The following is a 14,815-nucleotide window of genomic DNA, read 5'->3' on the forward strand; positions in this document are numbered from 1 at the left end:
ACCATTCACATGTTGTACTAGACTAAATAACTTTGCAGTCATTGCGTAAATTAAAGTCACCCACCAAAAGGATTTGGTAAAATTAGCAACAATATATTAAAACAGATCAGAGAATTCATTCAGAGTCATCACAGGATTTAGGAGGTTGGTGGATAATAATGCAGCAAACTGGACTTAACTTTGAAGGAATGAAATGAGCTCAGAGTAAATAGATCATAACTAAAGTTGCACTTGTAAATCACTGCTATTCCCCCAACACAGCCTGAACACTTCAGGGCATTCAAAAAATTTAATTTTTGTGGTCCACAAAGGGGGCAGCAGTAGCTGTTGAAAGGTTATTTAATAGTAATAGCGGGAAGACAGCTGTAACTGTAATAGAGTGTACAAATACATTAATTTCCAAACATCATGCTGTAGCAGTCTTACAGAAGTGTGGTGTTTGATTAATATTCATGGATAAACTATTAACAATAAAATGGTCAGGTTGAAGCAGCTCCTGTTTAACAGACTCAGGGCAGTGAAGGAATGATATATAATTATCCACAGAGTAAATGTTTACATTCCTGCAACACCATTTTTACACTCAAAGTAAAACGGTCATGTACAACTGTTAAACATCACTACAGTGACTTTAGTTTTTTTTTTTCAAGGTGGAGTTTGTCATCCTGTGGAAACTTTAGTTGATGTGTTGCGATGTGACTCTGCTCATCTGACAGCCTTCAGTCTCTGGTTTGTTGGAGCGTCTTGATCTGAACCAGCTGAAAGAAAAAATAAAAATAAAAAAATTAAGAAAGAATGAATTATTTTATTTTACTACAGATGAGTTAGTTGGTTTCAAATGCGTGTATCATAGAAACATTTGTCTCACCACTCAAATATGATCAGTGTGATCACGAGCATTATGATTCCCACAGTCTTCACTATAGTATAGACACCAACCAGGTTTCCACCTTTGAGTAATTCAGACAGTATGTGACAGAATGAACATTTATCAGTAAATAAGACCATTCAAGGTGAAAAAAGTCTTTTCAAGCCTAACACATGAACAACCACATATTGTAGGACAAAGTACAAGATTTGTACTTAACATAAAGCTAAATTTAATTCCTTTTCAACTCACTTTTAAGGAATATGACAAAAAATGATTTTAAAAAAAGCTTTTGAAACTTAATGCTGAGTAACTTTACATCCAACAGTCACCTGAATCTCTGCTGATGTCTGATTACCTGATTCTGATTACACAAATCATGATATGTTGACAGGATCCAACAACAAACTCTGATTGTCTTACATGAAACACTGAGAGTCTCTTCTGTCTCTGCTGTCTTGGTGTCTTTTCCTTGGTTCACAGGATATCTGGCAGAGCAGCTGATCTTCTTTCCATCATGTGTGTCTGACAGAGTGATGGTCTGCTGGATTTTAGTTGTAAAGCTTCCATCTGTGTTTTCCTCTATTTTGTTGTGAGAGTCTTGTTGGAGATTCCAGGTGAGTTGAGGAGGGGAGTGTGGACAGGGAGTGAGAGCTGAGCAGGTTATAGTGACAGACTCCTTCTCCTTCAGATCACCTGGGATTGTAATATTGGACCTCCAAGGAGAATCTGTGGTTTCACAACACAAACATATTAACACTAAAGAACAGTATATTACATACATGCAGTTTGAACTGCTGTAGATTCTCAGTTTTGGTAATATAAACTAAAACTGATCACACTGATATACACATGGATTAAAACTAAAAAGAAAATCTGAGGCTGAAAGTGTTACAGTTTTTAGTTGTTTTTTAAATATGGACACATCAATCAATTTCTAAGAGTCCAGAAGCTAAACTGGACTTAAAAATATTAAAATCCAGTCATGAACAATGTTCCCTCTAATTTTTCATGTGTCTGAGCGAACACACAAACTCCCTGAGCGGTCCCTTGGACCACTGTGAGCGACATCAGACGTGTGCACTGTGGTCACGCCAGCATCTAATCCATCCAAGTCACATGGTTTATTAAAATAATCAAATTACAGCATTTACATTTATGTTATACTACTTTTAATTAACTGCTTTAGCCCACTTACAATGAAAATTTAAAAAAATCTTGTTCATGACCTGTGTAGTGTGTTAACACTATTGGAAGTAAAAATAACTTGAACTCCAATTTTGAAAAACACAACTTTCTTTTATTTTATTTTATTTTTTCATAAAGCTCTGACTTGTATTATGAGTATGACTCTGTTGTCTGGGAGAGAGTCCTGTAACTCTCTGTCTGCAAAATACATATAATGACCAATGTTGGGCAATTAATTATATAGTTACTTCTTCAAAAAAGTAACTCAGTTTGGCAAACAACAAAATTTTTTGCAGCTATTTATTTTTTTTAATGCAGCCAAGGCGTTTTTTTAAATAAACATTTCAAACTATTTACAGAACAATCAGCTGTTCTACATCAAATCTGATGCCACACAAATTATTTGTGCCACTCCAAAAAATAATTTGTCCACTATGAGATAAAGGAGAACAACAGCCTGATACCTGCAGGCCTGACAACAGGACATGTGTCACTCCTGTAACACCTGTAACATTCAGCAGTCGCCTCATTGTTCTGACACACACAACAAAACTACCGGGGGCGACCGTGGCTCAGGGCGTTGGGAAGGGCACCTTTAACCGGAAGGTCGCCGGTTCGATCCCCGGCCTCTCTGTCCTGGTCGTTGTGTCCTTGGGCAAGACACTTTACCCTACCGCCTACTGGTGTTGGCCAGAGGGGCCGATGGCGCGATATGGCAGCCTCGCTTCTGTCAGTCTGCCCCAGGGCAGCTGTGGCTACAACCGTAGCTTGCCTCCACCAGTGTGTGAATGTGAGCGTGAATGAATAATGTCATTGTAAAGCGCTTTGGGTGCCTTGAAAAGTGCTATATAAATCCAATGCATTATTATTATTGACTACACTACACACTAACTACACAATATTTGCGCTAAAGGTCTCAAATCTCTCACATATCAAAGCACCGCCGTCACTCCTAAAACTTCCCCCCGTTTCTTAACAACTAGATGCCACGTTGCCATATCAGTTTTTGATTGGTCGACCAATAGGGGGGGGTTGGTTTTGTTTTTGCTCACAGGTGGAGAGTGCTTTCGAGCGTTTTCCTTATAAAACGCCGTTTTTACCGTTTCTTCTCGCAGTAAATATAAACAACGATAGTATTCAGGAAGAAAACCAAACATTTCAGATATTTTAATCATAACTCTGGTTTTACGTGGCTTATCGACACAATTTAAAAACTGGTATAAAGTCCACACTTTTTCCGTCAGTTGTTCCGTCTGTCCTGCTCACATCTCCAATGGTTGTACACGTTGTCATTAATGTGGCTTCACTGCACATCAGCCACGCCGCTTTGCTAGCTAAAACACCGGTGTCGGCACATAAGGACGCTGTCATAGCCTGTCAACGACATTGATTGGCTGCGTATATACGAATGTGAATCGCATTATTGGCTGGACTATAGGATAAGGTGGCATCGTTCTAATCCCATACAGGAGCAGCCAGTCACTTACTGACTAACACTGCAAAACAGAATTGTTAAAGTTTTAATTTTAATTTCAATTCAGGTTAGATTTTTTTGTGCGCAACGCAGATTTTCTGTGCGCAGAGACCGTGCCAGCAGTGCGCAATTGCGCACGTGCACAGCTTAGAGGGAACATTGGTCATGAAACAGGGCAGCATGGTTGCACAGTGATTAGCACTGTTGCCTGCATGTTTTCCCAGTGTACTCCCAGTGTACAGCTTCTTTCCACAGTCCAAAGACATGCAGTTAGTGGGGTTAGGTTAATTGGTCATTTGCAATTGCCCTTGGCTGTGAATGTATGTGCAAATGTTTTTCTGTGTCTATGTGTTAGCCCTGCGACAGACTGGTAAACTGTCCATGGTGTACCCTGCCTCTCGCCCTATGGTAGCTTGGATAGGTTCCAGCCCCCACTTGACCCTAACAAGGATAAGTGAAAGAGAACTGATGGATAATGAAACAATGACAATATAAGAAAGGAGGAGCTGTTGTACTTGGAAGGAAGGAACTTAAGAATAATCCTTTCTGAAGCAAAAATGTAGAAATATTTGACTTTAAAAACGTTACCAAGTCTCACAGAGTTGTGTTTTTCTTTTTTCCTATTTAATAAAATAACAATGAAATCTGTCAGTTTTACCCCATTGTATGTTCCTTTTTAAACGATTTGTAAATGTCTGTATTAATTTACGAAATAATGTCAGGACAATGATTTTGAGCATGTTGTAGATCGACCAGTATCCTTGACAATGGATCAAACAATGGAGAGCGAGTATCACAACAAAGGCTTGTATAATTCAATGCTATAGATGGATTAAAAACTTCAGTCTTTACCTCTGACTGTTATTTGAAGAGGATCTTGTTGAGCTGTCGCCTTGAATGGTTCATTCTCTACTCTGAAGAAGTATGTGTCTGTGTAGTTTGTGGTTAAATTAGAAAACAGAGTGGTGCAGTCTCTCTGACTCAGGTTCCCAGTAATACTCATCGGATAGATGCTAACTGCTCCACTACTGTTGAAGATCACATTGTTTGGATATATGTCAAAGTATACATAATTTTTAATCCACACTCCAAAGGTTTTTCTTGTGCTGTTAAATTTCTGTTCTTCTTTGGGTCTGAAGCTACATGGGATTTGCAAACAAGATCCATTCAGTGCTTCCAGCTGCTTTGGGGCAGTTATGAAGAGGTCTGCAGAGTCAGCATAACCATTTAAAGAACCTATAAATAAAGTGTCATGATTAACAAACGTCTGTCCTTTCCTCTGCTGTTCACTATTTGACACAGTGTTTAAACTTTCTATCACAACATGAAATGCTGGCTCTGTCTTTCAGTTTGTTTTAAAATGGAGTTAAATTACAAATGAATCCAATAATGTCTTTGAATAACTGAACAATCAGCTCACCTGAAACAAAGAGAACAGTCAGTAAAATGCTGACTGTCACCATCTTCATACAATAAAACTCGTTCCTGGAATTATAAAAAAAAAAAAATAAAATCAACAAAAAGTTAATGATTATGATTTAGTGACTATTATCTGTGGAGCTGTGTGCTTTGAAAAAAGCTGAAATATAACAACAATAATGTAACAGAGTTTAAGTTTTTAAAAAATTACATCATGTCTCAGTCAGTTCACTGAAGGAAAAATAAGAAAAAGTTTAGTTTATAAAGTTAAGAAATACAAGGAATAAAATGTTTCTTTCATAATAAGCGCACATTTTTTACTGTAAGATTGTTTCTAAGGAAGTTTATAAAGACGATATGCACTTTAAGAACGACAGAAGTCCAAAATAATAAATGTGTTTTAGTTTAGAAAGTTAAGAAATAAAATCAGTGAAATGTTTCTTTACCCCACATTACATCTGATGATTGTCTTATGAGTGAAACAAAGCAGCCTTCAGCAGAACTACTATAAACTGTAAAATACAAATTATAATCTGAGGAAGTACATGTAGAGACACCCACTGACTGTAGCGCTGCATAATGAAGTCTGTTTTGTGCCGCCTGCTTATTTCCTGTGAAAAAATTCATGTGTTGCCCTTAAAGACATTTTAAACTTTTGGTCTGTTGAAGCCTCTGACCTTAACCTTACACAACTGATTTAATCAATCTCAGTATGATATATATGTACAACCTGTGCTAACAGAAATCAAGACTATGAAACACTATCTTTCTCTCTCTGTGTATACACACACACACATGTTGTTATCTGGATAGTTTCTATGCTGACAGCTTTAGGGTAAGGTGTTGTTATCCATAGGAGTTTGGGTTACTCCACACACGTTTGTGGAACTTCATATAAAACTCCAGCATCGATTGCTGCTTGCGTTTGACTGCTGGGCCCTGAGAAGTGTGTGTGTGCTACTGGAGTGGTGATCCTGGAAGATAGAAGTGGCAAAGCTGTGGGACTTGTCAGGGGCTTGTTGGTATCACATGTCACATGTTCCAAAAGAAATGCATTATATTAAAATTATCAGTAACACTGTACACATTACTGTACAATGATGCTGTTACTTGCGTAGACCCAGCCCAGCAGACAGAGCTTGAACTTCTACAGATAACAAAGACAGTGATTAGCAGTCAGCCTCCATTTCTGCCTGTACACATTTCTATCTCATCATTTTAAAGTTTCTTTCGGATGGTTTTCAAATTTGTTTTGAGCTGTTTTGTGTTTTGAAAAGGAAAAAATTAACCGAACTTACCTGAAGCTGTGTGAAGAAGTTTCCCCCATTGTTAGATAAAAAATTATCTGTGATTAACCACATATTTTAGAAAACTCAGTTCAGTTTCATTAGACACACTCAGGCCTGATTACTGTCAGACCCGTTGAATCAGGAAATCACTTAAACAGAGTGTCTGGCAAACTACAAAGGTGTTTAAAAGACCTCAAAAAGCATCACAACATGTCACAACCTAAAGAAACAACCAGGAAACAAAGTCAGTGACATCTATGAGACTGGAAATGGTTAAAAAAAAAAAAACATTTCAGAAGCTTTGAGATTCCAGTGAACAACAGTGAGAGCCATTATCCACAAATGGAGAAAACCAGAACATGTTGAACCTTCCCAGGCTTCCAAGAGAAAAACATCTAAAGAACTGCAGGCCTCACATGCCTCAGTTAAGTTCAGAGTCTGTGATGCAAAAATAAGAAAAGGAAGGGTTACTTCCTTTTCTTTATCATATAGGTATGATGTTTCTCGAATAAATATGTTCCATAACAAAAAATACACGAGAAAAAGATTAAACAAAAAGCAAATATTTCACTGGAAACCTTTAATGATACATCATGAGGTTTATTAGAGCACTGGTCACCAACTTCAACAAACTACATAACTACAAACTACATATGTTCTGACTTGAATATCCTGAAAACACTGGTTCCCTGTGATGACCTACAAGGGAACATTTCTCTGTAACAACATTTGTTCAACCGCACACTCATTTTCCTCTGCACTTTTCTTCTGTTCTCAGTCTTGCACACTTACTTGCACACTCAGCAGACACAATGAGAGTTCATACTCTCTGGGCCCTCAAGTCTCTGCATTACACCGTTGCACATGTTAATCTGTGAATACATTAATTCCTGCTTCTGTGTGCTGTTCTACACTGAGTTTAAAGAAGGTCTCCGCTCGGAGAAGTCAGCTTCATCATAATGATCATCTTTATTTTCTGCTGTTCTGGCTGCTTCTTGAAGAGACACAATCTGTGAAATCAAACAGACCAAACAGATCAAACAAGCCCTTTGCTGTAGCCAGAGGCTGACAGTGATTATCACAATATACAATGAGGAAAACTGCACTCCACCTTATTTTTTTTGTTTCTTCATCAGTTAATAATGATGCAACAAGTTGATACCATCAGAATAACCACTACAATGTGTGACAGTCAGCATATATCAGTAACTTGCCGACTCTCACCATGGTCAAACACAGAAACTAGCTCCCTGCGGTTGCAAACAAAACAGGAAGTACAGACAGAGAACCCGCTACTTAAGAAGGTGCAATCTTGCTTTAGTTGCAAAGCTGTTATAGGCCTGACGTGATGATACCAAATACAACACTGCAACAACAGTTTTGTCCTTTCTGCAAATATCCTGTAATCGACAACACTAGATAATTACTTCTAACAGTCAAACAACCTTTTTACTAACTTGAGTTCATTCCAAACATGCATAACAACTTACAGAATACATATAACTCTCAGTACGAATGTCACATAATATCTGTAGACATCACATATGCAGGTATTGTTAAGCTATGAACAGTCACAGCATCACTACAGGAGCGATGTAGTGACACTCGGAGACGTTACAAAGGAATCCAGTGTTACTGCTCAGCCCAACACACAACATTTGAGGTCAATAAATACAAAAAGGGATTTTATATTTTAGTTGCATGCCAACAGCAGTGAATAAATAAATACCTGAAAAAACAAATAAATGTGCTTCATCTTCATTCTAGAAGATGAATATTTTCATACACATGTATAAAAAAATATGTTTCATTGGAGAAGTTACACATGAACTCATAAACATTTCAGTGTAAATAAACTCCTTTTGTGACTTCAATTTAATGCCTCCTTTTTAAAAGAGTTTATTTTCAAGTTGTGTGGAAGCACTGCTCTCACCAACTTGTATATAGATCACACATGAACAATCTGAACATGATGAACTAGACGAGAACATCCACACATTTCTTCTGCACTTGAAAGTAGATACACTCTGAGCCGTCACCTGTCTGTGTTAAGCTCTTTTCAATCTTGCACACTTTGATCTGTGAGTACACCAAATCCTGCTGCTGTGTGTCACTGAGAAGTAACACAATCGACTTCCACAAACTGCACTCTTGGATAGGCTTGAACTGAAACAGGACAAACTGGCAGGTCTTATAACAGACGGCTGTCCAAGTCTGACAGCAAAAATGTCAGACTCTTTACACGACTACATGTCTGTTACGTGTATAGAAGCATGTGTTAAATTGTTCCATCTTTTCTTACCAGTAGTAGTTTATAAAGAGCTAAAATTCATATTGAACAGAACAGAGATCAACTTATTGGTGTGAGGACAGGTCAGGGTGTAGCTCAGAGTCACATGCACGCTAAACACCTCAACAGGGTGCAATCAATAAACCTTTTCAACATCAGTTTAACACACAATACATCACAACTGAGGAAGAGTTGAAATGACAAACATCGTTAACTCTGGACATAATGAGACTGCATAAATGTGTCTCTCACGCCTGGTTTGGTTTGCATTCATCACACTGGGACATGGACAGATGATACATATTAGAGCATTAATCACTCAGCTCTTTCATGGTGCACACAGGTAAGTCAGTCCAGCAACACCTTACTGCTCTGCTGTCCTAGAGTTAGCCAGTTGCTGAGTGCAAGCAGAGTTCAATCAGCACTCCTCCTTTAACACTGAATAACAAAGCTGAGGTGACACTTTCCTCTCGAAGCTGATGTTTGGTGGAGCAGAGCACTTAACTCTGTTTGTCTGCTCTTGTTGGTTGTAAGGTTAAAGTGACGCTGATTCAGAGTGGGGACCGCACCCTTCACCTGTTTTTAAATATCTCAAAATGGCACTTGTGGAACAAAAATATTTGTTGACACAGAGATTCAATTACTTACAGACTGAATGACCATGATCGGTCTTATAACACAATATATTTATAACAAATGGTCCCATGTGTGAGACCATTTGTTATAAGTAATGCACTGGTTAGACTAAGAGTAATGCAGAGTTAAAGGATTGAGTTTAGTGTGTTTATTTACAGTGAAGCAACAACAGAATGTGACAACAGAAGGATTTCCAGCCAGCTGTGGCACGCATGCCGAGGGTTGCCAACCCCTGAGTTATAGTAATATCACTTTCTCACTTTACTATAATAAGAGCACTCCTGCCACTACTTTACATGCATGTGGAAAGTTAACACAGTGAGGCCATTGTAATGGGAGACATTAAACAGATAGTGAGGCTTCTTCTGCTTATCAGGGATGTAAATCCTTAGGTGAAGGCTAAGCAGAAAACAAGGTCATAATTCTCTCTGTGAGGGAGGAGGTATAGCGCCCCCGTGAGAGGGGCCAACATGTAAGAGTTTGAGGAATGTTCTTTGTCTGTGTCTCTGTATATAAGATGTAAGGGCAGTGGCCACAATTCAGAGATGATCCTGGTGTTTCACTGGGATGCTCTCTCCACATTGTAATGTGTTTATTAAACCGACTTCAAATCAAGCTCACTGGGTGTGTTGCAGGTCATTGTTAAAATTTCCATAACAGAGAGTACAGTGGAAGAAACACATTGATAAAATGCTGCTCATTGTGAAACCAATTGCGGATTCTTGGACCTCGGTGAAAGCTCACATTGGCCCAAGTGATATGGGATGCTCTGCCTGCTCACGATCTCTCTAATCAAGCAAAGCATCCTGTACACCATCCAGGAATGTTGCTAGAAGTTCAGTGTTGTATGGCTGTATTTAATTTATTATTGCTGTATTTAATTTTTGCTTTAGTGTTCAGCATCAAATTCAGAAAATGAAAAGACTTTTTTTTTTGTTATTTTATTTACACAAATTGAAAGGACAAGAAAACAAGAAAAAGACAGTTCAATAGCTTGAGTTTGTAAAATGTATCCAGTTCAGTTCAGTTCACTCTGAATTTGACTGTTCCAGTAGAGATTTTTGTGCGAGCTGCAGGACTGTTGAAGCTCTGCAGAAAAGGGTGGAACCTCGAGCTAATTAAGCAGTGAGCTAAGACCTTCAATACAGTGTTTGAAGGAAGCTGTGGTTTGGGGGCCTACAGGACTGATCTGATTCTGGTGAGGACCAGCCTGCTTGAGGAGAGGAGGGCTGTAGATGCTGTGCAAAGGGCCCAGGTTCGAGGTCGTTAAGTAGTGACATCATATATTTTGCAGTTTCGCTGAAGACGGGAGACATTGGCTGGCATTCAGTGGGCGCAACAAAAGAGTCCAGCAATTTGGATGGAGAGGAATTCTCCAGAGAAACAGGGCTGATCGGACTATATTTAGGAGTATTAGAACAGGAGAGTGTATCAGGCTGTGGAGTGACAGGGAGGATTGGCCACATGTCATGCTGAATGTCAGCGAACCCAATAGGCTCTTTTTGGTTTTTAAAGAATGTGTCAGGGGAGGCATATAATGTGGATAGAGCACAATATACAGGAGAAGCAAGGCTGGTCTGACTTAACTGAGGACCAATGAGTGGAGAGGAGGGCTGCTGAAACTGCTCAGAAGTGAGGAGGGGGTCAAGCTGTTCCACCACTGACAGCAGTGCTTCATTAGTGTCACTGACAAAAGGGGCCTGTTTCTGGAGCTGAACGGGTGCAGAGGAGGCCAGTGATGCAGATGCAGAGAAATCCATATGAGAAGCTGGGAGGACCGGATTTACTTGACACACAGGCGCATCAGCTGTAGTCTGTGTGTTCTGCAGCTGCACACACGCTGACTGCTGGTGAGGCAGGTTGGTAACAGTTGGCTGTCTCTGTGGCTGCTTGAGAGGCTCCTTCACAACTGAATAGGAAGAAGACGGCTGTGTCTGAGCTGGCGTCACACAAAGCCTCTTGGCCTGTTGAGCTTCCTGTTTAGGTTCAGATGCAGATGCTGCAACACAAACAAAAGCACAGTAAGTCTTCTTTTGTTAACAGATTCTCGTCTTCTTTACATCACATTTCACATGAAAAAACGTCGTAATTCCCAGAAATCTCCTCTCACCTGTGCTTGAGGTGCGATTTCGTGTTCTCTTCCTCTTTTTGCCCTAAAAACAAAAATATGAGAATTTTTATCAGTTGATACAAACTCTGTGCACTGATAGGCACATGTATGAACTGCATGTTGGCACTTTGGACATACGTAGTTTTCTTTGGTGGACCAGTCTGGATGCTCTGTGGCGTGACGGCAACTCTCCGTTTCAGCCTGATCAAAATATTTTGCTTGTTGGTCTTTTGAGAGTGACCTCCACTGCAGACAGACAATCATGCGAACACACTGTCAGCATAGATAAATACTCAGCTACACTACACTACACATAACTACAGGACAGCTGGTACACATGCACAAAATGAGCATAAAGCATTAACAGATGCATAAATATATTCAGAGTTACACACTTACCCTCTTTCCCACAACTGCATTTATGGCTGCACTGCCAGTTATGTTCAGTTCCGCCATCACCTTTGGCCTCTGCTCCTTCAGGTAAAGCATGAAGGCGTTTGGTGGTTTCTTTATGTACAGCCGGTCCTCATACTGTCGGGCTTCACATTTCCTTTTTCTACAGGAATAAAACACAGAGTCAGAGCATTAGCATTGTGTACAGCTGTGATGAAAGTAGTTCAAAAACATAGTAAAGCTGTGAAACTGAATGTAAGGAGGCACCATTAAAGGAAGCTGATTACAATAATTCACGCAAACATCTGCAGAGCAAAGACGGATATCTGGAGATCACTGACACAAAGCACCAGAGAAACTTACTTTGGAGTGGAGATGTTGGATGGGGGAGCAGGAACGACAAAATCCCGGACTGGAACATCGTGCCTACACAGATGCAGAGATGATTACGAGATAACAGAGTTTATGAAGATACAGATGTTCAGCAGCTGTGTACACTGGTGTGTTTGTGTTTTACGTACAGTTCTCCAACAGGATGCACGTACTGCCTCATGTTGTCTGGAATCCCGAGCGCATTATGCTTGAAACACACACACAACAGATGATGAGAAAAACTGCAATACTATGATCTATTCACTCGGTGGAAGAAGTGATCAGTGGGAGGAGAAGATGTGCATAAACTACATTCATACATAGCTTGACTTTGCTCTCCTGCGCTATTCTTTGGAATTATGTTTCATTGGCAGTGACAAAGTTTACTGTTCAGCAAAGCTTCACACCACATTTATACAAAGGTGAAATACAAGGAAGGTGAGAGCAGAGTGATGAGTCCGACACTTTTAAACATCTTTATCAATAAAACTCTAATGAGTCCTGTCTCTACCTCTGGGTGTCTCAGCTGTCCCTGCCTATCTGTCCCTGGCTGACTGTAGAGGTGAGCTGGCACTGTGGCGGTGTTAGTGAGAATGAGTGGAACCAGCTGCTGAGACACAGGAGGAGCTGGTTCCAGGAGGGTGTAGCTAAGAAATCTTCCAGTCCGAGGATCTAATGCTGACTGAGCGGGTGCTCCAGTGGGGAAAGAAGGGGGAAGTTGAGGGTTGGATGGGGGAGGAGGAGTGACAAAATCCCACAATGGCACATCGTGCCTACACAGATGCAGAGACAGATACAAGATAACAGAGTTTATGAAGATACAGATGTTCAGCAGCTGTGTACACTGGTGTGCTTGTGTGTTTTACATACAGTTCTCCAACAGGACGCACGTACTGCCTCATGTTGTCTGGAATCCCGACCACATTAAGCTTGAAACACACAAAACACACAACAGATGATGAGACAAGCTGCAATACTATGATCTATTCACTCGGTGGAAGAAGTGATCAGTGGGAGGAGAAGATGTGCATAAAACTACATTCATACATAGCTTGACTTTGCTCTCCTGCGCTATTCTTTGGAATTATGTTTCATTGGCAGTGACAAAGTTTACTGTTCAGCAAAGCTTCACACCACATTTATACAAAGGTGAAATACAAGGAAGGTGAGAGCAGAGTGATTTTAGAGTAAAATAAAACTGTTTTTCTTTCATGTAGACTAAAGCATACAACAGTTTTTAGCATCTTTATCAATAAAACTCTAATGAGACCGGTCACTACCTTTGGGTGTCTCAGCTGTCCCTGTCTATCTGTCGCTGGCTGACTGTAGAGGTGAGCTGGTCCTGAGCCCATGAGTGGAACCAGCTGCTGATACACAGGAGGAGCTGGTTCTGGGAGGATGTTGCTAACAAATCCTCCAGTCTGAGGATCTGATGCTGGCTGAGGGGGGTATCCCAGTGGGGAAAGGAGGGGAGGCAGAGGGTAGGATGTTTGCCCCAGAATGTCAACTGCCGCATCTTCAGAAGTGGAAGGCGCTTCTTCTGACTGCATTGTCTCTGAAATATGATTGTTTTCCTCCCTGATGTCCATTTTAGAGACAGAGGGGTTGAGGGGGTCACTCAGAAAAATGACAACTGCTTCTGTCTGGGATCCTGTGGCACACATTCATAAAAGGTTTTGTTCCTTTTACACTGCGTTCTTACATCTCATATAATACCGAACTAAACTAAGGACAAGTATTATGTGGGAACAAGGTGTGAGTTAACAGTTAAAGTCAGAGTAAATGTCATATTAAAATATGACAATTACTGATGACAAGATATGTAAAAGTGTTCAAACCAAACTGAGAAATACAAAAAACTAACAAACTAATTAATACCTCAAACTCTGTTAACTCTCATGACTTCACTGCATTTATATAACAGCAATTGTTCTTACTTTGTAACAAACAGTTTAAATAGATAATGCACTGTTTCACAATCACAGTTATATATAATATAATGAACAGGTTTCAGTTGTTTACCAAAAAGATTTAAATATCATATATATGTATATACAAGAATCTGCAATTCAACAACACTAACAAGGTACATGAGGACTTGGAATTTGATTTAAAAAAAACATTGAATTTGCTGACTGAGGGGTTTTAATTTTGCATCAGCTTAGCCAGTTACAATATTAAAATAATAGCTTTGTGATTTAAAACCTGATTAAGCTGACCTGTACTGCAGAGGAAATTTAAAAAAAAACTGTAGTAACAAGTTGCTCTGCAGATTCAAGTTTTACAGGCATTCGTGTTATAAATTAATATAATATGATGCATTGTTGAGATGAATTCACCCCAAAGTTTGATTCAAATGTACCAAGAGTGTGCTGTATGAAGGAAGTTACTGCCTACAGGTTTATTTAAATACTGCAGATATATTTTAAAGTACAGTTTTCTGATCATACCATTGCAGTTTTTGTTTAAATTTTAATTCGATACTTGTTTTGTTTTTTTTACACGATGTGAATTACTTAGGTCACTGCTGAATCACACAGTAGCTCCATAATTCAAACTTTACTTTGTGGACTTTGTTTACATGTTGAGGGACACATTAAAACAGGAAAAATATCGATTTTGAAAAACTAAATGTGTGGCTTAAAGAGTCAAGTGTTTAATTTAGATGTTCCACTGTATCAGATGACCTTAAAACTATGCTATGAGTACTCACCAACAATTTTCAGCGATGGTTCACTTAAATATTTTAAAATGCTGTTTAAAAGTACTTTTGAGG

The 14,815-nt window shown here is 39.4% G+C and overlaps 2 protein-coding genes across 3 annotated transcripts; both read right to left on the reverse strand.

Moving 5' to 3' along the window:
- Positions 1 to 423: 423 nt before the first annotated feature.
- Positions 424 to 4,533, reverse strand: LOC116333211 (sialic acid-binding Ig-like lectin 7). The gene is made up of 4 exons (XM_039617264.1): positions 4,383 to 4,533; positions 1,292 to 1,597; positions 869 to 950; positions 424 to 758 (listed from the first exon to the last, which is right to left on the reverse strand). Exons 1-4 carry the CDS (start codon positions 4,531 to 4,533, stop codon positions 677 to 679), a joined length of 621 nt encoding a protein of 206 aa, XP_039473198.1. The 3' UTR covers positions 424 to 676.
- A 5,704-nt stretch (positions 4,534 to 10,237) lies between these two features.
- LOC116333212 (transcription factor 7-like 1) lies at positions 10,238 to 13,482 on the reverse strand. Of its 2 annotated transcripts, XM_039617555.1 has the most exons (9): positions 13,320 to 13,482; positions 12,910 to 12,968; positions 12,551 to 12,812; positions 12,189 to 12,247; positions 12,031 to 12,093; positions 11,674 to 11,830; positions 11,413 to 11,520; positions 11,275 to 11,317; positions 10,238 to 11,163 (listed from the first exon to the last, which is right to left on the reverse strand). In XM_039617555.1, the coding sequence occupies exons 1-9, from the start codon at positions 13,389 to 13,391 to the stop codon at positions 10,304 to 10,306; spliced, it is 1,683 nt and encodes a 560-aa protein (XP_039473489.1). In that variant the 5' UTR covers positions 13,392 to 13,482; the 3' UTR covers positions 10,238 to 10,303. The 2 variants fall into 2 exon arrangements, with proteins under 2 accessions (XP_039473489.1, XP_039473490.1); XM_039617556.1 differs by lacking the exons at positions 12,189 to 12,247; positions 12,551 to 12,812.
- Between the last annotated feature and the right edge of the window lie 1,333 nt (positions 13,483 to 14,815).

The sequence above is a fragment of the Oreochromis aureus genome, linkage group 9, assembly GCF_013358895.1.
Source record: "Oreochromis aureus strain Israel breed Guangdong linkage group 9, ZZ_aureus, whole genome shotgun sequence".
Classification (NCBI taxonomy): domain Eukaryota; kingdom Metazoa; phylum Chordata; class Actinopteri; order Cichliformes; family Cichlidae; genus Oreochromis; species Oreochromis aureus.

Coding starts and splice junctions, on each gene's coding strand:
- LOC116333211 (XM_039617264.1), bottom strand. CDS start 4,533: ATGAGTATTACTGGGAACCTGAGTCAGAGAGACTGCACCACTCTGTTT. Junction 1,598..4,382: donor TCTTCAAATAACAGTCAGAG/GTAAAGACTGAA, acceptor GTGAAACCACAG/ATTCTCCTTGGAGGTCCAAT. Junction 759..868: donor ACACTGATCATATTTGAGTG/GTGAGACAAATG, acceptor TTTTTCTTTCAG/CTGGTTCAGATCAAGACGCT.
- LOC116333212 (XM_039617555.1), bottom strand. CDS start 13,391: ATGGGCTCAGGACCAGCTCACCTCTACAGTCAGCCAGCGACAGATAGA. Junction 12,094..12,188: donor GTGCATCCTGTTGGAGAACT/GTACGTAAAACA, acceptor GCATCTGTGTAG/GCACGATGTTCCAGTCCGGG. Junction 11,521..11,673: donor ATGCAGTTGTGGGAAAGAGG/GTAAGTGTGTAA, acceptor GTCTGTCTGCAG/TGGAGGTCACTCTCAAAAGA.